Source organism: Pseudonaja textilis, chromosome 6 (genome assembly GCF_049901715.1).
Source record: "Pseudonaja textilis isolate UNSWEBS1 chromosome 6, rPseTex1.2, whole genome shotgun sequence".
Taxonomy (NCBI): Eukaryota; Metazoa; Chordata; class Lepidosauria; order Squamata; family Elapidae; genus Pseudonaja; species Pseudonaja textilis.
In genome coordinates, this window is record NC_141995.1 from 22072382 (window position 1) to 22099529 (window position 27148).

Below are 27148 nucleotides of genomic sequence, written 5' to 3' on the forward strand. Positions count from 1 at the left end.
CATTTATATGTTTCTGCATGGCTAATGGACAGACAGAATCATTCCTCAGACCAATAAATGTCTAAGTAGCACAACAGATTTAAGCCAGGGTAAGTATTTTTGCCAATCAGCAGCAGAGATAAGAGAAATGCAACACAATTAGATCTTAAGAATCAATGGGTGGTTTCATATGTTTTTCTAATTCATACTGTGATTTACATGGCACAAGATTTGGCAATTGCTGTGATTTGCAAAGTATGGTTTAACTATTTCTGAATCCAGCTTCTTTTAACTTAGTCACTATCAGGACTAGGAGGCAATGTCATGAAGTTATTCAATATACCATGACTAAATGTACTGTAGCTTTAGTATTAGTCTAAAGCCACAACGCAAACTGCACAACGCAATGATTTTCATTCAATAAATTAAGCACCATTAGTCAGTCATAATAGCAGTACAACAATAAATAATGCATAAGGGAAAAATGAATGCACATTTGTGCTATTCCCAAGATTTAATAAGAATATTAGAAAAGTCACTGTTGTGCAAAGTTTTGGAAAAGATTGAAAATTATGTGGTGTTAAGAAAAGCAAAGTCAGAATTCAGGAAAATAGAAAAAAGGGAAAACGATCCTACCAACTTCAGAATACATCAAGAATTGTTTATACACAAACATACACGCTTGATTGATAACATATGTACATGGCGACACACACCCTTATGGAATGTGTCAGAGCTAGCTTCCTTCTTTAAATAGCTAATAGGTACCTGAAATTCCAGATCTCATCTCTCTAGTTAGTTGATTAACCTGCTAAGAAAAACAAGATCCTAATGCATGCTACAGCATGTTTAATTACCCTTTGTAGCCATTTTTATAATTGTCATGTTTTTCTGCAGCGAAGTACATGACGGAGAAAATTCTTTTTTTAACACCATTGCTTCAATGCGCAGGGAATAGCTGAAAATAAACAAAGTAAGTTTTAGAATTGTGATGCAAGAAATAGTGAATTTAGGATAAATAACAAGAATTGAATATTTCCTTACTTTGGCACCTGGATTAGCATATACATAAATGAATCTGCTTGACACAGTTTTGATAGATCGCCACTGAAATCCTTTAATTTCTTTACCTGGGGTGGGTGAAATAAAGAAAATAAATAAATCAGAATCGAGGCAAAATGTTAAACACTGAATTTAAGAGTCACCACCACAGTAAAATATATTATTTTGAAGTTAATATGAAAATAATGTATTTGCCATGTCCACACTATTTAATAATATTCAGATTGGAAAATATGTTATGAGATACTATTATCTAAAAACTTCTAAATTTCTCGTCTATTATTAAGGGGAAAAGAAATAATACCTTGAATACATTTTTTTTGTCAAGAAGTTTCCAGGGCAGAAAAAAGAGGTGATATATCCGATTTTTGCTTCCTACATTTTGCTGTAACATCTAATTCCAGCTCAGGATGCTTTATTTAATATTGTTACAAATCATTATAGCATTCCCCAATATTATCTGTGCTAAGTAAACTAACTTCCCCAGTCTTATGTCGTCAAATCCATGAAAATATTATTGTGTGAAAGTTCAAAACAAGCATCTGTCCTTCTAGGAAAAACACAGCCTGATTTTTTACAATAAATAACTTCTTATAATCACTGAAAAACTCTGTTTAGTAAGCATCAGATATACAGAAGTCTTCAAAATCTTCGCCCAAATGCAGAATAATGTACACACACCTGGAGTTAGCAGCATTCAATGCTATGAAATAGCATGACAACTTGCCAACTTATTAGCACATAAATAATTAAAAAACAAGTTGTGTCTCATTTCTCTCTCTACATTTCTCCTTTAGGAGGGCAATTCTTGGCCTCTGTTCATATGAGATGTTTCTTTCATTAAGGATTTTTTTCCCTTGAGATAGTTTAGAGTCTAAGGGTGGGTTCAACATGGAGAGAAAACTATTTTTAAACCAAATAAAATTCCACAATTTGTAGGTGGCTTTGCTCAATAGATATTGCTAGCCATTTAAGGGAAGATCTGTCATACACCACGGTATTTGCCTGAAACATATTACAAATAATGGGATCTGTAATTCAAACATTTAAAGAGCATCAGATTGAAGAAGACTATCTGGCTTAAAAGAGATTTCTAAATTTACAGCACATTAAAAAAAATCTGTAGCAATTAACAATTACTATGCCACAGAGACAATAACAAAACCACTCCCACATACTATGTAAATGAATGCAAACATATTATGTGTAAGTATTTATGACACTCATCTGAATATACAAATCCTCTACATATATGGCACTGTAAAAACAATTCACTTGCTAAAAACAAGGTTATCATTTTTGTGAAGAAAAATTTCAATTGCAGCTGACAACAGCGATGAGAGAAAGTTTGCGAACCTTTCTATCATCCTTGTCACTGATTAGCAGTTAGAGGTATTTTTATCCATTCCTCTCTACAGAACTGCTTTAACACATTAACGTTTTTAGATTGTCTTACATGAATCTCTAACTATGGGTCGTGCCACAATATATGTATTTCATTTGGGTCAAGATCAGAGATTTGATCCAGCCATTTCAAAAGGAGAATTTTATTCTGTTTCATCCACTGTGTAATAAGATTTACTTCGCTGTTCAGGACTGCTGTCATATTACATGACCTACATTCATTTGAACTTAGGTTACTGATCTAGATGCACTCTTGTAGAATTTGCTGTTATGTCAAAGATTGACAGCCATTTAAGTTCCAAATAACCCAAAACACTCCCATTGCAATGCTTCATGGCTGAGGTGAGTTCTTTAGTTGGAAACCAGTATTTTTCCAAATATAATATTTTTCCATCAGTATCAAAACATTTCACTTCCATCTCATCTGGAACAGAGTGTTGTTCCAAAAGCTGCTGGTCTCTTGTAAGTTTAAAATGTGCAACAACATGCTTTTTGGACAATAGTGCTACCTGTCATGCTCACCATTGCAGTGTTTTCCTTGTGACCATTAATATAATATAGAAGAATTCTACAGAGCCTATGACTTTAGGATTATATATTCTAAGGGGTTGATTTTGTTGGATGACCATTTGGGGAAGGTGTTGTATTTTGTCCATCTATGTACTATTTTCCTGACAGTGGATTGATCTGTGATACTTGATTGATATCTTGTTGATCAACTTACTTCCCTAAGAGAGCTGATTATCCTAGGGCTTCATCTACTCTTTCAACAAAGACTGAATTTATCAATGAAGACATGACATACTACAATGTTTGAGTATTGTTTGTTTAATCCTATTAATTGGGCTTAGATAAAGCTCTAATAAAATAGCAGGTCACAGTCCTAATAGTTTATGGATAGTTTCAAAAGGTGTAAGGTGCAGGTATGAAACAAAATATTATCAATTTTCATTGTTCTACAGCAGAGGTGTCAAACTCGATTTCACCGAGGGCTGCATCAGGGTTGGGGCCCTGGGGGCTGGGATGGGCATGGCCAGCTTGATGTCACTCGTGTTGGGGGCGCCTGTGGTGGCCCAAGAGTTCTGCCAGCGAAAATGGCTCCTGAGCTCTGTTTTCGGCTGGGACAGCCTCCTGTAACCTTCTGCCAATGAAACGGAGCTTGAGAGGGTAGAGGCACCATGGGCTGGTCCTTCGCGGTTTCCAGGGCGGCCCCACAGGCCAGATCTAAGCATCATATAGGCTGCATCCGCCTCACAGGCCTTGAGTTTGACACCCCTGTTCTACAGCTTCTTACACACAAACTAGTTTCACCATATACATTTTGTGCATGTAATGAGGATTTCTAAAGCTGTGAAAATTTGGTGCGTTACAAGAAAAGACGGAAGTACTTCAAGATGATCCTCCTGCAATCAAACATAAGCTTCAAGGGCATTAGTTCCCTTTTGTTATTTGTTTAATTGCCTGTGATTTGTTTCATGGATTTTGTTACTAGAGCAGGGCTGTCTAGTTTGTTACTAGTAGAGGGCTGCTTCTTATAATATTTTCAGCAGTTGTTATGCCTTAGTTTTGTGCATAGCTCACAGTCCACTGGAAATTAGTGTCCAATAAATTTAAATAATTAAATACTTTAAAGAGCCTATACTTAATTGCCAATACAAAAAAAATCTTTATTTAAAAAAGTATACATCTAATACTTTTAAATATTATTTAAAAAATATTTTCAAAGCTTCAGCAACCTTGTAGCAACACTTCCTTTCCCCCAAGTATTTGAAGTCAAATCCATATTTGCTTTATAAAACTTCAGTAAAACACTGGAGCTTTTCAAAAATGTTACCTATATCACAAAACAAATGCATTTCATTTTTAGCTAGTGATATTGATGTAGCATCTACTGTCGTATAAAAATCCATATATTATTGAAACGGCATTGGAACCATCCACAGTTGCAATCATATTATACATGTAATATGTCAGTTAAGTATTTGGAATGTAGAAGGTTCATCATTAAAGATATGAAAATACATGCAAGGTTAATGATTTTCAAACAGGAATTTTTCTCTTCGCTTTCTGATTTCAAAAAAGTGTAATCATACAAGTTTTACTTTGTATGTTGTTTAGCATAGGAAGTATGACTGAAACATTAGATAGATCAGCCAGGAAGGCAGACAGTAGTCTAAAGGGAGGGGAAATTATGAAATAGCCCACTTAAATAATACAAGATTATGTCACATTCAAAGAATTTCTATGTTCTGCCATTCAGTACAATACAATACAACATTTTTCTTTCACTAATACCCTGTGTTACATGACTATTTAATATTGTTTATTATTGACTCAAGAATAACTGTGGGAGCTCACCATGTTCAACTGATAGTGTTGAATTCACATATCAGGCAAATTAAAGTTTGTTTTCATTATGATTTGTTGACTAAATCCAAAGACCAGATTCAAACATCATAATAACCATAAGTAAGAGGTATATCTATTGCAAATGTGATTTAGCATAATGCTTCAAATGAGAAAGATGACTTGTTTGACATTTCCTGGCTCATTCTAGTTTGATTTTGCACCCAAATAAATTTCTAATCATCTAGTAATGCAAGATAGCTATAAAAAAAGAGTGGGGAGAAACCAGGAATTGGTCAGACAACCCAGAATTATGTTCATCTCCAAATCCAATTCTAGCTTATTTAGCAATCTTGTTGAAACAGTGCATGTCACTTAGCATGGTGTGTGAACAAAGCCATTGTGTTTGACTTCTAAACATTCCCAGCTTTCTTGTACGCCAATTTCAGTACTTCTTAAAACAACTGGGAGATGAAGAGTCATTGAGTACCCAATCCTCAACTTCACAGATCACTAATGAAAGAGACTTTGTTACTTAAGCAGATGCTGTACAGAACAGCTACTTGAAACATGAGAATCAAGCTTTCTACTTAAACATAGGAAATATTTCAAGGATTTAAGCTGTAAACTAGGCAATTCAATGACTTACTCTAAATGAAAAAACCTGTGTCAATGTAAACCAAAGTAGTGTGCATAAACAACAGTTCACAAATGTAATCACCATGGGAACTGCCTGGCTACTTTTTTAGTAACCCTTCCTATCCTAACTCTTACTTTCTGTGCTTGAAAGGGCAGTCAAGACCTTGCCACCACCCTGAGCTTAAAATGGGAAGAGGAGAAAGGTTTAATATTTGACTTTATGCTATATTTTTAAAAATATTCCTCTTCCCCATAGAGTACTGGGTCCAAGACAAGACTCTCTTTTTAGTAGAATCATTTATTCCCGCCTTATGAGTTGAGACTGGTGGTTTAGTTTTATGGCAAAGTTTGAGTTACACAAAATTTGCTTTCTCCAAAAGTGTGACACCGAGTGGAAAAACCATATAGTTAAATGTTAACATAAGATTTTTTTTCCCTCCTTTAGAGTTTGAGACATTTAAAAATTGCCTTGTCCTATATGGCGTCTTAACAGCAGCCTTAGCTTGATTATTAACATGCCAGTGTTTACTTTGCTCATTTTTTAACTTAAATATATATATATAAGTTTGTATCAAAGCAAAATGTTGTTGAAGAGAGATTTCAATGTGAATACTTTCATATTGCAATGGTGTGTTCAAGTTCAAGCATGTTAATTTTAAGTTAAAAGAAAAACATTCACGACACCATACATATTTACTTGCAGTCTTGCTAAATTGAAGTTTTCTCTCATCCTTGTTCTTTGCACATTGGCTTTCTCTTTCTCCTTCACATACATCAAATAAGTCTCATTTGATGGTAAAAGAGTTTTAGCAATCCAACTTCTTAAGCTACCTTTTTTATCCAATCTAGTACCCTTCACGTTTATGGGAGTTCAACTTCTAAAATACCACTCCAAAATTCTAAAATGTTATATAATGTTTATTATATAGTAATTGTATGTTATATAGTCCTGGATCTACTTAAGTATTTTATACTTCTTTCAGATACATCTTTTGCGTTTATTTTTACAACATTTAGGCTGATATTTCTTTCTGAGTGTTTCTTCCTATTATATCTCAAATTAAATATGGAAGTTTCAACTTTTCTTTCTTCATAAAAAGTAAGGAGAGAAAAAGAGGGGGGAGAGGGAGGGAGGGAGGGAGAGAGAGAGAGAGAAACTACCATGGGGAAACTGAGGATCTTCACTGCCGTGCTACCATAGGGAAACTTATATCTCTTCATTCCTCGAAGCATGCTTTCTTAGCAATATTTCCAGTTCAACCCCTTCCTCCTCACCCCATTTACAAGAAAAGCTACTATACTGCCTTTTTTGTTTTACTACATCTCAAAGATTCCACTCATTTCCGTTTTGGAGCTACTGTTCATGGTCTTGAGGACTGTTGGTTGTCCCTTACTATGGTTTGTACTGTATTTATAACTCTGCCACATTTTTTAAAAAGTTAATTTCTTGATAAGTCTATGGAACTTTTTAAAAATGTTTTTTCCTTCTCCCTAGAACAGTCTTCCCATTTCTGTATCTGAAATTCCTATACTTTAAATAGGCTTTCTTGGTCCTTGTTCTTCTCAGATTGAGTTTTTTGCTTGCATCTTATTTTGTCACCCACATAGTTAATCTCCTAAACAAGATTACTTAATCTGTAGTTCAACACATAATGTCTTTGCAAAACTAAGAGTGAAACTAGCTAGACAAGACAAATGTATCATGGCTGGTACATTTTCTTTTTAATTCTATGCTATAATTTTAAGAGTTTCAGTTTTTCTTCTCTCTCCAGAAATAGAACTGTGGGTTTATTTTGTTATTTATTTCATGCTATTTAGGTGCTACCTAATTCCAAACCAACTGTAGGCAACTCAGTATAATAAACAATAAAAACAAAAACACTTTCAGTAAAGATGTTTAGAGAACAACCTGGGTCTTTCAAGGTCTAACAGTAAATCAACTGGGTGGAAGCCATGTAGAACTCAGATAGAACCACAATCCAGAGGGCAGGTGCTGTGACAGTGAAGAGTGGTGTTGTGGATCCTGACTCTTTAATTAGAGTTTGGTATACACCAACTCTGCCAGCATGTACTAGGAGATGGGTGGTACAAAATAACCTAACCAAATGCCATGTCATGCTTTATAGTGAATTGCACCGGCAATCAGTGCAGCTTATATAGCAGAAGTATCACACAGGCATACAGGGACATGCCTATCCTTGCCTATGCTGTTGCATTCTGATCCAATCAAAGTTTCCAAGTGGCTTTCAAAAACAGACAATCTTATTCTTACCTCCTCAGCTTCTGGCAACAATTTAAGAAGCTCACGGAGGGTCTCAGAGCTATAGACATCTCTTCCAATGTGAAGATCTTCAATTATAGAGTCAAGTGATCTTAATGAGACAATAGAATAAAAATACATTTTAGTTTAGGAACATAGGATTTCTATGTTTTAAAACAGACTTTATCAACCTTATACATAGGGCTTCGATTTTTCAGGTTTTAGAATTCTCAGCCAGTACATCTAATATTGGTTAGAAATTATGGGAAGAAACCCAGCACATCTGGATGCACTGTTTAGGAAAAAAGATTTTTTTTAAACAAATATCATGCGCTGTTCCAAAAGAATTTTCAATACCAAAAAATAGTTAAATGTACAGCTTCCTCTGAGCAAGTTCATCTGAAATAAACACAACTTTCTTCTTAAAAAGACATTAATATCAAAATATTGTCCTTACTTTCATGACATTTTCATATTATTAAAAAATACAGCCTTTAAGAAAAATAAGTTATAATTTAAAAGTCAGTAGCTTACTTTAAAATTATCTCTAATATTGTATATTATATATTAAAATTTCAAAACTATTGCTTAAAAGGAAAATGTAAGGTTAACCCAGGTATAAGATAAGGTTATTAAATGCTTGAATATATTTTCAAGCTAAATTAAGTTTGTAATTATACTCTTTGTGGTTGAATATATATGTCTTTTCTTAATGTTATGTTATCATCAATCTAATAATTACAATAGCAGGAGTATAACTTACTTTTTAAACTGTTTGAGAAAAATCCCAAGATTCATACTTCTTTTGGCATCCAAAATATTAATCTGCAAAAGGTAACAAAAGGCATTATTCCAGACAGAGCAAAATGATCTCAATGGTTATTTTAAGTCATTATGGATAGAATAAAACTATTCTGCATAGAAAAAATAAGGATAATTCTAAATATCATAACAAGGTACACATACGTCCAAATAATAATACAGTTCTGCTGAGAAAAAAATATGGACAAAATTGTTCCTGTCAACTCTCAGATCACTATAAGGACAACAATTCAGAAATTTCAGTTGGTGAAAATAAGTTAGGCTGCTTAGTTGTACAAGGATATACAATAATATTGTGCTAGTATTTCATTATCTGCCCTGGCTGTATAATGAGGAAAATAGGTGGATGCTAGGAGTCACTTTAGTTGTTGTATCATTATGACACCCCATGCCCCCACCCCCTGTGGTTCACCTGGTTCCTACATTATGTTATTTTTAATTAAAAGCCCTTCTCCTGTCTAGAATTGCAATTCATCCAGAGAAATATGTTGTAGGCTACATAGCAAGTGTAGGCTATATAGAAGAAAGGACTGGCTGCAGCAGGGGTGTCAAACTGGTGGCCCATGGGCCAGATGAGTCACATGCAGACCATGCCTATCCCAGCTCCAAGAAGGGGGGGGAAAGTCATACTACGTCATGTGACAGTAACGTGCTATGGCGAGTTTCGCACCCATGGGTACAGTAAATGTCACGCGTAAGTGGGAAAGCTACCATTCTTTGATAAATCTTTCTCCTTCTCTTTCTGACCTGCTTCCTCCACCTCCCCTCTGTCTGCCTTTGGGAAAGCCTTTAATGTTGGAAAAGGTGGAAGGAAACTAGAGGATGATCAGCAACAAGGTGGACTAACTCTGTTACAGTGGTGACATGTGCACGGTTAGAAGATCTAAAAGATCAGGTTAGAGACAGATCATAGCAATAGCAATAGCACTTAAGACTTATATACTGCTTCATAGTGCTTTACAACATTAAGTGATTTATAGAGTCGGCAAATTGCCCCAACAATCTGGGTCCTCATTTTACCAACCTCAGAAAGATGGAAGGCTCAGTCTACTTTGAGCCAGTCAGATCGAATTCCTGGCATGGGCAGAGTCAGCCTGCAATATTGCATTCTAACCACTGTGCCACCATGCTTTATGGAGAAAAACTATCTTTGTGGTTGCTAAGAATCAATCACAACTAAATGAAATAAACAAAATTTTAAAAAGTTATGATATTTTTGTAGTTACTTACCAAGCACATCTAAATTATATTAAAGTAACCAAATATCTTTACAATCCCCAAGGCATGTCACAACTTTTGAGCACCCCAACATTTGAAAATTGAAAAATTTGACATGCCTAAATAATCAATCAACTGGTCAATCTTTTGTCCTGTTTCTAACCCATTTGTTTTTTCTAGATTTAGATAGCAAGAAGAGAGAAAATGGAGATCCTTTGGCCCCAGAGATCTGAATAATTACAATTGAAACCTAGTTGTTATTATGGTGAAAGCTACAGGCAGCCCAAGAGCCACAAACTACATAAGCTGCCTAGTAGACTTAACTTATTATAAAACATCCTGGAAAGTCATTGTGTGCTATGTAACTTTTGTGAATAAAATACGTTAGTGCTTTTAAACAAGAAAATGCCAAATTCATTTCTTTCTATTTTTCTTTCTCCTCTTCTACCCAATAAACTTTAAACAGACCTGTCTTGAAATACTATAACGAAGGGTCTCTTTAAACCCCATTACATCTTTAACATCAGTCTATCAAGAATAAACAAATGCATAAATGGATGGAATTATAGTGCTTCAATAGTGTCAGGTGGCCATGGAAGATTCTTCCTAAGGAAGAATCACCAGGCACTTAGAAGAGAATTATGCTTCTCCCACAAATTATTTAAAATCTGTTTTTCCCAGAGAATTATCAAGTCACAACCCAGACAACTAAGTCATAAGAGTATTTATACATTGACCAACCCAATGTTTTGGCAAGAATAACTGAATCCTGACCAGAGCATTATGCATGATGTCTATTGTTCTTGTGTTTGCTTAATTCTTTAGTATCTCAGCAATTGACAGAACAGGCCTGACCTGTGCTTAGAGTAAAACTGAGCTGGACCTGGTTAACACTTGATGAGATCTTCAGAAAACCCCAAAGCAGTAGTTAGAAATTAAAAAAACATTCCAGGAACAGCTGTGCCAACCACTTCTATATGGTTAATTAAAGCACACGGAACCAGCTAAATCCATCTGGACTACCCCAGGAATTGAATCTACCTGTGATGACCTGGGGTGTGGCACAAACACAGTCAAATAAGTAAGAACTGTTCTTCCAACTTTGCCCCCAATGTCCAGATTACTATCAGCTGGAAAAAAACTCTCCCAAGAACAGTCTTTAAGTGGAGGAAATTCAGTCCGAAAACAAAGTACATACAAACTGTAAATAAACATCCACACAAACCACACTACAGTAATTAACTTGACAGGGCAGGAGAAGGAATTGCAGACTCAAAATCCCAGCAAAACACACACAGTTGAGGAGAAGCCAGGAACCCAGATAAGCCTCAACAATTTGCTCCCAACAACTTGCTGAGTGCAGCTTCCTTTTTAAACACTGTGTTCCCAGCTGCAGCTAATGAAGGGAATCAGTGCCCTTTCCTCCCACGCAACTCATGTTGCTCCCTTCTCCGTTCCTCCTTGCATGCCCTAGGATGAAGAGGGGGTGGGCCTGGGTCTTCCTCCGAATTTCCTCTCCCTTGGTCTACCTCTTCCCTGCTCTGCCCAGCTGGCCTTTGCCTTTCCCCAGTTTCTTCCATAGCCAACAAAGCCACATTCCCACTCCTTGTCAGCTGCTTGGTCTCCCCCTCCGAATCAGATTCCAACAGGGGCATGACACTACCCTAACATCTTTAGTTTTAGTGTCCACTAAGATGGTGGCATGTAGCTCTCCCTAGCTGGTCTCAAAAAGCTAAACTCTGGTTAATACTTGAATGGGAGATTATTATAAGGAAATAGCAAGATAATAGTCTGGAAGCCAAACTACATCCCCAAAACAATGCAAACTAGTTTTGTATTGTTGCCAAAAAACAACAACAAAACAACAACACACAATGCCACTACATGGACATACCTACGAAGTTACCAGGAAGTAAGCTATGTTTGTAAACTTTAACATGGCTTTAGTACTGATACATTCAAATACAATAAAGTAGCTGAAAACCTCCAATGAGAATTTTCTGATATTTCTTAAGAAATGTCTGCTGTAGGCTGCTTCATTCTGAGCAAAACCTCAAAAGCAACAAATCTTTGGTTTCATTTTGAAATAAAAGCAGGAGCTACCCTAGAGACTAATAATAAGTTGTCTTCTTTATCCTTTCATGTTTTCTGGCTTTCCCATCCGCAGCCTTTAGCTCAGTAGTGACCCAAGCTTTGACTGGCCTCAGATCATGCCTGTGTCTTAACACTAACTCTGCTATGTGTGTAGCCTGCTTCTTTTCTGTATAATAGTTTAGTTTGGCTTAGTTTACTGTTATTGTCATTGCACCTCGTACAATGAAATCGGACACCATCTTCAGTGCACATCATGACCATGAAAATAAACACAAACACACATCCTTCACCCTCCACACATTGAACTGAAAACCCCTGATATTGCACCAATACAGCAGAATTCAAAAAAGCTACTGCCCTGGGATAGAAGCTGTTTTTCAGCCTATTTGTCCTTGTTTTAATTATTCTGCACCGTCTGCCAGATGGTAATAGTTTTAAAAAAGGTTTCCCATGATGAGATGGATCTTCGAGGATGTTTTGAACTTTCTTAAGGCAGCAGGAGTTATAAAGCTCTTCCAAAGAGGGGAGAAGCAACCAATGATCTTCGGGCAATGACATTAACCCTCTGGAGTGCTTTCCTATCTGCCACTGTGCAATTGGCAAACCATACAGAGGTGCAGTATGTTAAAATGCTCCCTATGGTGTAGCGGTAGAAGGTCACCAGCAGTTTCTCATTCAGTTGTTGTTTTTTGAGAAGACTCAGGTAGTATAATCTCTGCTGGGCCCTTTTGACCAGGGCTGCAATGTGGGCACCCCAGTTCAGGTCCTCTTTTAGGGTAACAGTAAGCAATAGAAATAATAGTAATAATACTAATAATAGTAAGAAAATGAGACAGAGAAGTTTCATTTATCAACTTTATAGCACCAGAGCTTTATCTGCCAGAATTTTTCTCCAGGGCTCCCTCCCTCCCCTCCCTCTGTTCCCTTTAGCCAGGCCCTTTGCTTCCTGATGAAAAGTTCCCCCTAAGAAGAAAGTAAGCCTTATCTACATTCAAGAGGCTGAATAGACAGAAGAACTCTTCAAGGTTTTAATATATAGTTTCTCTAAAAGCCTCGGTCAGAATGTATATGGGGACCTTTTTTTTAAGGACAGCTGCTACTAAGGGATGAGGAAACTAATTCTCCCACCAGCAATTTGAACTAATCTATTCTTGAAAATCATCCCTTGCACTACAATGAAAACCTAGTTGCAATATTTATGTGAGAGTTTGTAAAAACTACAAGTAGTCTTCCACATATAATCACAATTAGGACCAGAAGTTTGGTCACTAAGTGATACAATCATTAAGTGACTCACTACATGACCAGTATCAATCTTACAACCATTTTTTACTGCAGTCATTAAGTCAAATCACTGTCATTAAATGAATCTGGCTTCCCCAATTGACTTTCCTTTTTAGAAACTGGCTGGGAAAGTTGCAAATTGCGATTATAATGCTGCAACCATTATAAATGCAAGTTGGTTAGTAAGCACTCATATTGCAATCACATGACCAAGGAGGTGGTGCAATGGTCATAACTTCAAGGACAGATTGTAGATCATTTTTTTCAAAGCCATCTTTGAACCATCAGTGAAAGAATAGTTGTAAGTCAAAGCCTATATTTGAGTAGAAAAGCACACTAAAACATGCACATTCATAGGGGAATCTCCCTGGGATATCTCTACCCCCATCACAGAGATGCACCCTCCAGACAAGTTAGCTATTAAAATATTTCATTAAAATACCAGAGCCCAATATTTAAAAAGTAGGAATACTCAATGCAAATTTTAAAAGTAGCAGAACATTTATGCATGCAAAGAAATAACCACACAATCTCTCTCTTTTTTCATTCTCCCTCTCACACTCACTTTGGTGTGTACATCTTCTCTTTAGTAAATTTGTATCTATAATCTGATCATGAAAAAGTGGCAACAGACTTATGTGAGGAGAAGAAGAAAAGGAGCCATTATATTTACCACACTTGCACTAATGGGGACTTGTAACTATTTTGCTTATCCACAAAAAGTCTACCATCAAATATTCTGTCTGAATACTGCCAGTATTAAATAGCAAAAGTTGGGAACCACTAAGCACCCAACCTAAAGGAGCAGAGAAAAGAATGAGACAAGCAAAGACATACATTAAAACCTGTTAAATTATCCTGTAAAATATATAGCAATTATAATCTGTCCTTTTAGATAGATGCCAGAATTTATGTTGAAATTCTGTTTAGCTTCCTTGACAACTATGATTTAAAGTCCAGAAACAGTTTTTAAAGCATGTTTTATCTTCTAAATAAACCATGCACAATGAACCAAGATAAAATTATATCAAACAAACAGCCATGTCTATTAAATATGAAGCAAAATTTGATTTTACTTAAATCTGCCAACTAATCCATCAAACCCTTTTTTAAATTTCTGGCAGAGAAAATGCACTGCCTGAAAATTCAAGTTATGTTTTCCACTACACTTTTCCTGTATTTTTAAAGCCAAACTCAGAGTCTACCTGTTCCGATTTCACTTCTCCCACTTCTTAAAAAGTTGGACTCATCTTCTCTTTTGATTCACCAAAGTTTTTTGATTTACCAAGAGCCATATTTCATGTGCTTCTTGCTAGCATCTTACATTCTGATAACCACCTGACATTAGTTATCTGGGAAGAGTCTCAGCCAGTTGAGCTTAAGGAAATAGACTGGGGTCTTCTAGCTGTGAGCTGAGCCACCTGTATTCTGCACTCCTGCTCCCCAATTGCACAAGGCCTAATGGGAATTGTTTTTTGGTTGGTCCAAGCAGCAGTTAATGCTTCTCTATAGGAGGATGCAGTTCTGCTTGCCTTGAACAAGACAGTAGTGTGCCCCCTTCTTAAGAAACGATGAACACAACAGTGTTACATTATTTTCATCCAGTTTCAAGGAAAGGTTGTTGAGAGACGAGTGGCTCTTCTGCAGAGAACCTTGAATGAATTATTTTAATTTTTTTATAGCTGGGTTCAGGTTGGGTTGAAATATGGAGAGCGCAGTATAGTATAGAGACTGCATTGGTCACACTTGTGGATTACTCTAGAGGGCTCAAAAGTGGTGCAACCACTCTGGGCTTTCTGGGTCTGTTGACAGCTTTTGCTACCCTTGACCATAGCATCACCCTAGAGTAGTTTCAGGGACTGGGAGGCACTGTTTTGCAGTGGTTGTCCTCTTTCTTCTGTAGCTGGTTGCAGGTGTTGGAAGGTTGGGACAGAGACCTTGCCCTAGGATCTTGCAATGTGGAGTGCCTTGGGGTTCAGGTCTTTCACCATTGTACATGTACATGAAACTGCTGGGCGAGATCATTCAACGGCAAGGAGTGCAGTATCACCAGTATGCTGATGATACCCAGTTATATTACTCCACCCATGGCTGAGCAGGTGATGCTACTTCAGTGCTGACCCAGGGCCTGGAGGCTGTGGTGGTCTGGATGTGGACAAACCAGCTCTAACTCAACCCAAGCAAGATAGAGGTGGCTTTGGGTTTTGGATCTCCTGGGAATGGTGATGTGTTTTCTCTGAGTATCGATAGGAAAGAACTATCCAGAATAGGTACATAATATGGTGATCCTTCCACAGTTGTGGCTCCTGGAGGATCAGGTGGCAAATATGGCAAAGGGCTTGTTCAGATACATCTTATGGACATCCTGTTGGAGTACTACAATGTGCTCCTCATGGGGCTACTCTTGGAAACCATCCTGGAAGTTATAGCTGATCCAGAATGTGATGACGTACAGTGTTTTGCGCTCCTTTCAGTTTGCCCATATCACACCACTGTTGCATAAACTACACTGACTTTCCAGTTTTTTCACCAGGTAATTAGATGTGCTATTTATCTTCTTTAAGGCCTTTTAAAACTGCTAATTATCTTCAAGACCTTACTTGTAGGACTGTCTCTCCCACTCCAACTCCATACTAGGTCAAGTAGGGTCCCTTCCCTTAAATACTATAATCTAGTGGGTTCACCTTTCTGTAGGAGCTCTGGTCATGTGGAACACTTTCCCCCCTGGAATCTGATAAGCCCCCTTCTTGAAACCCATAAAGGGCTGTTTTTTCACTTTATGTGTTTTCACCTTATAAGTTGCAGCTGGAGTCTGAGAATTGCTTTGCTTGAAGGATTAGAGACCGTATTTTTTATTTTAGTGTTTCTGGGTTTTTTTGCATTGTCATGAGCCACTTTAGAACTGTGTTTCATAAAATTGTAAGACAGATCTTTAGTTCCAGAATACAAACATGCATTTCCCCAGGTAGCAAAATCTGAAATAGCATTTCTCCATAAAAAAGATATCTGTCAGCAGTCTTTCTCGTGTGCAGTACGCATTTTTATCAGAATAGTGTGAGATTTCATTGTTAGCCTAATTACACCTTCATTACGGTAAGTTTTCTTCTTCTGCACAAATATAACTTATGTTGTAATCAATTCATTAAACTCTTGGAGCCTTAATTTGGACCATACCTTCACTAATCACTGAGCATAGTTTAATGGATAAACAACGGATAAGGCCACTATTTTAAAAACTTTACTTCTTAGGATAGCTTATATAATTTTTTGTTTGTTTGTTTCTTCCTTTTGCCAGGTTGGTTCATCCTTTATAATGTTCTAGCTTTTCCTATGAGAATACTCTTAGCTAGGAATTTAAAATATCACTAGATATTTATTATCTTATAGAATTTATTATCTTATAGAAACATTTTCTAGGGAACAGAAATAAGGAGGATTGTGACTGACCAAGCCCAGCAGAATTCTGTTGCAGCCGCTTTTCTCAGACTGCTAAGGTACAATATAAATACTTTCTAGAAAGACCTATTGAAATATACATCTAACTTCTATTTTAGCCTCAAAGGTTTGATATTTCAGAAACAGCCTGAAATACTAGTTATAGGAGCCATGGTGGTCCAGTAGTTAGAATGCAATATTGCTAATTCTGCTTACTGCCAGGAGTTTGATCCTGATTGGCTCAAGGTTGATTCAGCCTTCCATCCTTCCAAGGTTGGTAAAATGAGACCCAGATTGTTGGGGCAATATGCTGATTCTGTAAACAACTTAGAGAGGGCTGTAAAACACTGTGAAGTGGTATATACAATAAGTCTAAGTGCTATTGCTATAGTAAAGTCATGGTAAGCCATGGTTTATGTTTTTCAATAAACCGTAACTATCTAAGTTAATTCAACACCTTCAATATAAAGCATGGCTTACAATTTCCAACCAGAGAAATGCTAAGTCAGTAAACTATTATTAGGACATTACTTTAGATAGAATTATTGCGAGCCAAAGTTCATTCTTAATGTGTTGTACTAAGTCAGCCAATTATGCAACCATTTTTATAGCTTAGTTCTTACATTACAATTGAAATATCAATACAATGAATCAGTCCACATATATGAATACAGCTTTCCTATCTGATGTTTTCCAGAGACATTGAATGTCAATACTTATAATTCCCTAGATAACACAGTCAACTGACATAATATTGTATGACATTTATAGACCTAATCCACAATTAAGTACTTTGATGGTATTTCCTAAACTCAATTAAAAGCACTTAGGTATCTGTCTCTTAATAAATAGTGGTTGAAAGTTTTACACATCTCAATGACAGCATACTTATACATTAATTTTTTGATGTCTCAGTCTTAACCAAAGTATGAGCTTAAACTATATTGATTCCTTTATCCTTTAATAATTAATTGCTATATATCAGCAATCACTACTTCTGAATTTTTTTAAAAAAATACTTCTAGGTTTAGAAGCACTCCCCTCATTTATTCTTATATGTTTAAACATGCCTTTTCTAAGAACCCACATATTTTTTTAAATTATGCTTGCACACAATCTTGGATGCTTTTCCCAAACCACATGATAACAGTTTCCTGAAGATGCAAATCCTGAGAAAACATTAGCAGAGGGTAAATGCAAGCATTACTATCATGTTGAAATAGAAAGAAGGGAAAACTTTAAAATGTACAGTGTAAACATATTAGTTTTTTAAATCTTTTATAGCTCCCATGAATATTTATGGTAAAAATCTATGATAACACATTTGATAACACATTGGGATTCCCTTCTTCCCTCTTTCCAAAATGGACGTTTTTGGTGTTTGTCTTTTAAATGTACATGTTTATCTCAAATTGCTTTATATCTATTTGATGATTAAAGTGATTAAATTTAATGTTTTAGATATATCCATTTTCCTCCATGTTATTAGAACCTCATTGTGTTTAGTTGGAAAGCAAATTCACTGAGCTCAAAGGAATCCAATCAGTTAGGATTGTCATTTAAGAGAGAAAAATAAAAATATTTAAAAATAAACCCAAGTCCATATTAAAGCAGTATCTCTATAAAAAGATATGCCAGATCTAATACATAGTGCATAAGCACTGTATTGCATTTTAAAAAGCCAAGTTTCACTATGATGGGGCAAGAAATAAAAGGACAGAAAGAAGAATATAGACAGGATAATTTTGTAGGCAAGGCTACAACAGGATTCAGTTGCCATATTCTTATTCTACTTTATGTGAAAAAAACGGAAGGACAGTTTCTAGTGAGCAAGACAAGGCTGGTCTTTTTCTTAACTACAATTAAAATGACAAGAAAGAATGAAAACCCAGTGAGGTTTTTATTTTAAAATTATACTTGACTTGTACATCATAGTGTTTGAGATTTATTTTGGTTTTATGCTTGCTGGACAAAGCAACAACAAAACAATACCAACTATTTCCAAGACAGTGCTAAAAAGGAGAGATGGAATTGTGTAGTTAGTTTGTATTTGGGCCAGGCTGGAATTCAGGCTACAGAAACCTTTGCTCAACAGCCTTCTAATAAAGGAAACTAGAAAACAGAAACAATGCAGAAACCGTCCCCTATCCTAACTTGGAAATATTGTTGAAGGGTTTGTTCTCTGGCATCTCAGCCCAAGCTTACAGACAGAAAAGTTCATGTTGATAACATCACTCTACATTTCTGAGATGTAGCAACAGGCAGTTCAAAGACAAAACTCTTTCTTTACTTTGCAAGGTCTAGTGCAAGGTCTAATAATTCCATAAAACAGTCTCTGCACTCATGAGGACTAGAAGCTTGTCTTTTTAGCAGGAAGATACCTTTTAAGCTTGCAAATATTTTGTTCAGCAGAAAAGTTTAAATATAGTCCTAAAAAGATTATAGGGAGCATATTTCTAGTACATGAAAGGCATGTTTTCCCCCCAAATGCCCAGTTACAGTATGGGTGTGCAAACAGATGACCACTTTAAAATTTGCGATAACAAAACATTTTGCAATAGTTATACATTAATAACATCCGATAACTTGAAAAAAGGCAACTTTTTCTTACATAGAGAATGTCACTTCAGTTTAAAAACATTAAAGACAAATTTGGCTACCTGTATGCTCTACAAAATCTTCTACTGTTATGTTTTCAAAAGGTTACTGAAGACAATAGAAAGTTACACAAATCATAACATCTTACTTCATTGCCATAAACTTTGTGTGTGATTATTGCTGTTATTTGACATGCATTACATTTAGATAAAGTCCATTTTGTTCTCCATCAGAATGAGATTATATTACAAGTAAGCTAAAATGAGCATAAGTAATTAAACCAAGCTTGCACAAATGTGTGCCCTCTAAGCTCTGTTGTACAACCACCCCAATCGTTGCTGACGAGCAAGAATCATGGCTAGTTGATGATGATGAGAATGGCAACCCAGCACCTCTAGAAGGCATGGGAGACAACTATTATGTGCTCATATCTTAGCCAATAGGCTGCCTTTAATAAAAAAAATTCAAAAATAAGATGCTTCTTTCCACGTTCATGCTTACCTCTTGTCTGGAATCTTTAAATGACCTTCTTAAGGATCTGCTTCTAGATTCTAATGGCGCAGGTTCTTCTTGCTGACCAAAGAATTCCTCAATTGTCTTTGTGTCAATCTGATAGTTCTGCTTAGCACCAATAGTCCAGATATTGTTTTTACCACGGACTTGTTCTTCAGGGATCGTTTTCCAAAAGAAACTACGTATTCGTTTCTTTTTGCTGCTCAAGTGGCCATGTCCATTCAACAGCTGTGATACTGAAGATCTGCTTAGATTGGGGGAGGAGGGGGTGGCGGTGGCGGCACTCCTGATGATGAAGGCAACAATCCAGCTTCTATGGAAAAGCATGGCGGAGGAAGAGGTGGAGGTGGAGGGGGTCGGTCTTCTGGTTCGTTGGTATCACCAATCATTAATCCAGCTTCGGCTGAAATTGCTCCATTTTCTTTATCATTGACCAAGGAGACACAATTCATAACATGCATTTTATAATCTCTCTCCGTGGAGAGACAGACTTAGTTCTGTGGATGTGCATATAATGTTTATTAGCAGCTGAACAACATATGACTTGCTCATCAAAATTTTGGTTTACCATCCATCAATGAAATTCAAGAGATTTTGAACGTGTTCACCGCTGAAATCTGTAACAGAAGAACAAGAAGACTAGGTCAGTGTTTTTGCAAATATGGGAAAAGGTATGGCCAGAGCACCAGTCTGTATTCAAATAATTCCACCAATCCAGACATACCAATTACTAACTCCTTTTTATAACTCTTGCAATGCAACATACAACCTGAGTAAGCTTTGTAAACAACATAGTCAGAAGCCATTGTTTATAATCATGCCCAAAGTATTTAAAACTGAACTACCTGCTTGTAGACCTAATTTAATGACAACCTAAGAATAACTTCTAGGGCTGATCCACACCTCCAGTGTGAAGATAGAATTTTGCTAAGGCAGGAATGGATGGTGTCATCCTTATTAGCCCATCACAAAGCATCTCAAAAAGTGTTCCCTAACTGAGGATTCTTAGTCTGCATCAAAAATAGTGGTTTCTTTTCCTCTGCTAATGAATCAAACTAGTCCCTTGCTGCACCTCATTTCATCTTACACAACTCCACTCCAGGTGGCCTCTTTGTGTGTGTGTGTGTGTGTGTGTGTGTGTGTGTGTGTATTCTGGCAGGCAATTCCAATAGTCCCGATTCTGTGACTTCAATGACCCTTTGTCTTGGGCTGCTTGGCTGCCTGCCATGAAAGAATAGGTCTTTATTTTGTTTTTATATTTTGTTCCAGGTTTAATAGTGGAACCGTGAAATGCTGGCTGTTTTTTGCTTGTTTATAATAGGTTCAGCAGAAGGATGAAAAACTGAAATCAGCAAGAATTTTGTTGTTTCCCCTTGAAGACAAGGGGACAGAGAGTAGAGCAAAACTATTAATACTTCCTTCACCCCAGGTCTCCAAATATGTGCCTGCAGAAGGGAAAGCAATTGGCACATATTTTGCTATATGGGAAGGAAAGAAAGATGCAGAATTAACTATGGTCCAGCCAGAAGTTGTGGGAGCACCATCACTTGAGACTTTCAAGAAGAGATCGGACTGCCATTTGTCAGAAATGGTATAGGGTCTCCCGCTTGGGCGGGGAGTTGGACTTGATGACCTACAAGGTCCCTTCCAACTCTGATTATCTGTTAAATCTGTTAGAACATCAGGCCATCATGGTGAACAAAGTTGAGGAAGTGAGTTGAAATCCAGAAACGGGTTTCTTAAGTCAGCTTCATTTATGCATAGGAGGCAAGTGAAGGCTAGAAAGGATTTAAATTGAGCCAATGTAAAACATTTGATTTAGGCTTCTGGCCAAATCAATCACACCAATATTTAAAATTTTACTTGGGCTGCATCACAAGTTTTGGTATCATTACATGACTTTAGATTAAATCGATTATCATTATCTCAGTAAGCATCAGAATACATAGCAACACATGCTTTACTTATTATCTTGTGCTATTTTTAATTTCTACCCTTCAATTCAATTTTATACACTAGGAGTCAAAAAGTACTTGATGACACATTCAATTTATTGAATTTATATAACCCACCTCCCATCTGACTTGCCTATGATTCTGAGTAGCACACACAAAAAATAAGGGGCGTGTATAAGCGCACCATCATGTCTCCCGTCTCTGTCCTATTGTCCCCACTTAATCGTACCTATTTTCTGTATTCTTACTCATGTTTATACTTATACCTATTATTTTGTAAGCGATTGACAAATCAAATAAACAAACAAACAAACAATTAAAATTCACCCAACTGCTTCTCAAAAGTTTGCTATAGGAGGTTAGTGACGAAAGAAAACAGTAGCTACTTTGATATAGTTCGTTAACTATATTATAAATAATTTTGACTTATTGTGGACCTATATTATTTCACTTTAATGGCTAAGCAATCCTTCATAGTTCCAGTCATTGTTTATTCAATATTATGTGTGAAACAGGAACTCTGCTTGTTCCTCTGAACAAGATTGAGACATAAGTCTTTTTAAAAGGTAGCTATGTTTGAAGGAATACAACACATAATTCTTCCTTCAACTTGCATGGTACCAAACAACTCATTCAATCAAACCATATTTTTTATTAGTTTGGTTTACTTTGGCTTTTATGCTGGGAGACAATTATGCATGTACCCATCAATACATTCTCTACATTTGATAAATAAATTCACTACCTGCTATTTGATATTAATATTTTATATCTTATATCAGAATAGAAAAATAAAATGTGAGCAATCTAGATTAAAATCAGTTTACTCTATTGTGATGACACAGTATGTTTATTATTAATAAGCATGCTATGTAAACTCAATATATTGATTTTAATCACACCCATTTAATTATTTTATTTATTTCTTAATTTTTTTTATGCTGACCGTCTCCCCCACAAGGTGACTCTGGATGGCTTAACCAAATGCCTTTATTAATTAATAAGGCACAACCAATGTGTTTCATATATCACATTAAATCACACCGACATCATCATGGTTTATTGTGATGTGTCATATATTTTTTCAAACTGATAGTTGTGTGGAATATAAAAAAATATCTTTAAGTACTTCTTCTGTGCATATGTGCAGTACCACAAATTGTAGTCTCTAAAATTAATATAAACTTTTACTGAATTATCACATTTTGTGGAACTTTAACATTAAACATCATAGTTGAAGCAATTTTTAAATTGCTGATAAATACATCAAATATACTTTAATTTTACATCAAAAGATTCAGAACATCTAATTAATCTCATCTATATCACAGAATTTGAAAATATAAACTAAATTTGTTTACCAAATATGTCAGAACATCATTTCTTTTGGTTGCAATACAGACAGATACTTTAAGTTGGACTCCTTGGGTTAGTATTGTAACAAGCATAAACAATGAAGAGGATGCATAACTATGCAAATGTGCAAAGCTAAGTATTTACATAGGCAAACCGGTATGTCCAGATTATCTCATACTGGGATGATGGGTACTTTAAAAGCTAGAAGAGCCACTGTATAATTGCATTTTTATCATCAGTAAATAAATACAACACAGACAGCAACTATTTCAGATATCACTTTTTGAAATGCAGTTTTCAAAATCTAAGTTAAAAACCCCTGACCAAGACCTCACTCAAGGTGTCAAACTTGATTTCTTTAAGGGTCGCACTGGGTTGTGTTTGACCTTGGGGGCTGAGTGGGCATGGCCAGGGTGGGCGTGGCCAGCTCAATGTCCTGCAGCCCTATGCCAGTGAAAACGGAGCTCAAGCTCCATTTTCGCTGGCCAAGGAACATTGCGGGCCAGTCCTTTGCTGTTTCCAGGCCATCACCGCAGGCCAAGTCTAAACACCCCATAGGCCTTGAGTTTGATACCCCTGTTCTAAGTGAACAAATGTTTTTTTTTAAAGTGCTTGCAGCAAAGCCTAGCTAGATTCAAATGATTAATAGAAAAAAAGTTTTATAACTGGCACATCTAAATTACAGGGTAGTTGTAAACAATATAACAAAACATAAAAAACCCACAAATTTTTAAAATAGTGCACAGAAAATTATTTAGGAAAAAAAATAGGTATCAGCATATGTGTGGAATATATTGACCAGTCATATTTTAAAAGACAAGAGATCATTTCTGCTCTCAGTATATGGTAAAAAGAAAGATTAAGAAAGTGAGAGGTTAGGATTGAAGCCTAATGGCACAATATCAAATTATATAGCCGATTTAGGTATGAGACATCTAAGAACTTCAATCAGTTTCACTACTCCATAAAGTCTAATACATTTTATAAGTGTCCTGAGATTTTAGCAAAGTAAAGATTTATACATATTGGATACAGCTGAGCTTTTTCTTGCTAGAATATGTTGTAACACATACAGAATGATGGATATCACATAATTTACACATACACCCTAAAGTTGTAGTCAAGGCTTCAAGATACACTTCTATTAAAGATCAAGAGAAACATGTAAAAACTTAAGCATTGATCTCAGGTAGAAGACACACTTTTTGACTTAATTGAAAGAAAGCCACATTGCTCTCTCTTGCTAATTCTTCTGTTCAATCATTTGTTCTTTATTGGCCTCTGGCTTTATTATTGGCAGATATTGAGATAGGGACAATAACAAATCAAATTAACTACTCATTCAAACTACCACAAGAATAATTTTATTACATGATCCTATAATGCTGAGTTATAGATCTTTAATACATCTCTCTTTTTCTATCAATATCAAAAGTTATCACAGCAATTTCTTTCTTTTCCCTTTACTCTCCAAGTTTCATTATTCATTTTGTTTTCCTGAAGGAAAACTTCATGTGAAAGAAGACATGATATGGAAGCTTTCTCCAAATTGATGTTGCCCAAAGGATTAGGGAGCTTGAAATCAACATTCATTCATTTGTTCATTCATTCATTCATTTAAAAGATTTGTATGGCAACCTATCTTAAAACACAACTTTGGGTGGCTCACAATATAGGGTGAACAAAACATTTTTTAAAAAAGAAACTTGTTTGAAGTTTAGTGGAATATGATATTGAAGAAATAAAATATAGCTAGAGTCCTTATCCTATGGCAAACTTAAGGCCCATGGGCTGAATCCGGCCCACGGGGTGCTTAGATCTGGCCTGTGGGGCCAGCCTGGAAATAGCAAAGGACCAGCCCACAGTGCCTCTGCATGAGGCCCCCATGCCCTATTTTTGGCCTGGACGGCCTCCTGCAGCACCCTGCCAGTCAAAATGGGAATCGGGGGGCTGCAAGGGGGCCACACATGCCCCATTTTCAGCCTGGACGGTCTCATGCAGCACCCTGTTGGCCAAAATGGGGCAACATTTTGGGGGGTCTTGGGGGAAACGTGCTCCCCGGTTTGGTGAGTAGTGTGTTGCAGGACGCCATCCAGGCCGAAAATGGGACACACGTGGCTCCCTGTGGCCCTCCCGTGCCCCATTTTGGCCAGCAGGTTGTTGCCAGAGGAATCTGTCCCATCTCCCACCATCCCGTCTCTCTCCCCCCGCAGCCAGCCCATAGAGGATAACTACATTGCTAATCTAGCCCTAGAAGAAATTCACGTTGACACCCCTGTCCTATGGAATTAAAGCCAACATTCAAATCCAACATATAATGAAATATGGATATGGATATGGATATGGATATGTGTGTGTGTGTGTGTGTGTGTGTGTGTGTGTGTGTGTATGTATATATGTGTGTGTGTGTGTGTGTGTGTGTGTGTGTGTATTGCCTAAGGAAGAGGTGTAAGTTTACAATTAAATTCATATTGTGCTGAATTAAAAAATGCAGCTATTGCAACACAGAAAGGCAAATAAAGTCAGTGACAAAATCTGACAGAGAAAATTATACAACTAAATTGTATTGTCAGAACAATATACCCTTTTGTTAAAGAAATACAAAGACTAGTAAGCTTTCAAATACGGTTCTTAGAAAAGGAAATGTTTAACTATCTATCTTCATGACAAGGAACAGTGCTATCCAAAGTGTGGCAGATTGACATTTATTATGGATTGATGTTGATTAAGCAATTCAAAAAACAATATTTTCTCTTATTATAAACAAATTGGTTTTCAGCATTATAAAAAAATAAAAGAACTTTAGTTGCAGAGGAACTTTAGTTGTATCAATAGATCAAATAACTTGGCAATTAACAGCAAGAGAAATGCCAATTCCAGAATATAATTTACATAATTAAACTGGGTGTTTATGATCCAGCTGATACTGAATTAATCACAAACCTTTAAAAAAAAACAAGTATGTTTGACAGCTTATTCAGGAGACGATAAACCCATGCTCAGAATAATACATCTAATTTGAAATATATTTTCTTACTAAAGGAAAAACTGTATATGTGAAGTTCTTGTGCACTGGACCAACCAGTTTTAAAACACTGAAGATATTTCTTAGGAAGTAACAATTCCAAACGCACCAAGTGCATGCATAACATTCACAAAAGCTCAGTAATCCCAAATTGCCACTTATATCCAAGGTAAACATGAACGCTACGAGCTGGTCTCTCTTTTAGCCATCAGTTAAGAAAGCAGGTAATGAGTGGCCCAAAAGGAAGTGATTAATACATTCTTGCAATACCCTTTTGGGGACAGTGAGTGGACGTATAAGGAAAAGAAGAGATATGGAACAGTTGTTTTAGCAGAATTGCTTCAAGAAGGGGTGAAGCAAGATAAGTGAAACATTTTATACATGCAAGTGGTCCTGATTTAAGTGAAATGAGAAGTAATCAATACAACTGTGAATAGATTCTGCTGAAGTCAGTATCACTTTGTGCCTACAGCAACCTTGTCTCAGGCTGATGCCTCTCAGGAAGGACAGGTGTAGCTATCTTACAATAACTGGATCAGAAACAGCCATGCTGTTTGAGGGGATAGGAGCCAAAGACCAAACAAGTGCAAAGTCCTGAGTTTGGGAAAGCTGTGTAGAAAAATTAAGAGAACTTAGGAAAAATTAAACACAAAAATATGAGAAAATAGACAGAGCCAAAGATATCACCTATAACAATACACTTCCCCATCTAGGAGATAAAATATGTACAAAGAGGAAAACCACACCAAGGGGTCTTAAGTGTTATTGGAAAGAAGCATAACTGTCAGGAAAATGCCTTGTCACCATCACCCTTTTTCTCTGTATATTAACTGCAGAATTAAAATATTTCAGGAAGATCTCAGGTGTAGATGAACACATCTAACTTTGCACCAAGAAACTTGTTCCAGTTGACAGAGGCTCCATGGCTTACAGAGATTCAGCAGGGTGCCACATCACCATTTACACTGAATAAGAATCAGGGTGCATAAACCCAAAGACCATTTAAGCCAGCATTCTGTTTCCAGAATGGTTAACCAGACACCTGCAACAAACAAATGATGATTTTCCGGAAATGTTTTGTCCTTTTTTTTTTTCCAGAAGCCTTTGAACTGTCGTGCTGGAGGCGACTATTACACATTCCCATGGACTGCAAAAAGA

The 27148-nt window shown here is 36.4% G+C and overlaps 1 protein-coding gene across 1 annotated transcript in view; it reads right to left on the reverse strand.

The window, feature by feature from the left end:
• The window catches only part of FHDC1 (FH2 domain containing 1), a 37915-nt gene extending 17670 nt beyond the window's left edge, over positions 1 to 20245 (reverse strand). Inside the window, 6 exon segments of the mRNA XM_026698156.2 lie at positions 837 to 937; positions 1024 to 1109; positions 7703 to 7802; positions 8454 to 8515; positions 19643 to 19908; positions 19911 to 20245. Coding sequence (XP_026553941.2) covers positions 837 to 937; positions 1024 to 1109; positions 7703 to 7802; positions 8454 to 8515; positions 19643 to 19908; positions 19911 to 20115 — 820 coding nt within the window. The 5' untranslated portion in view covers positions 20116 to 20245.
• Positions 20246 to 27148: the final 6903 nt, after the last annotated feature.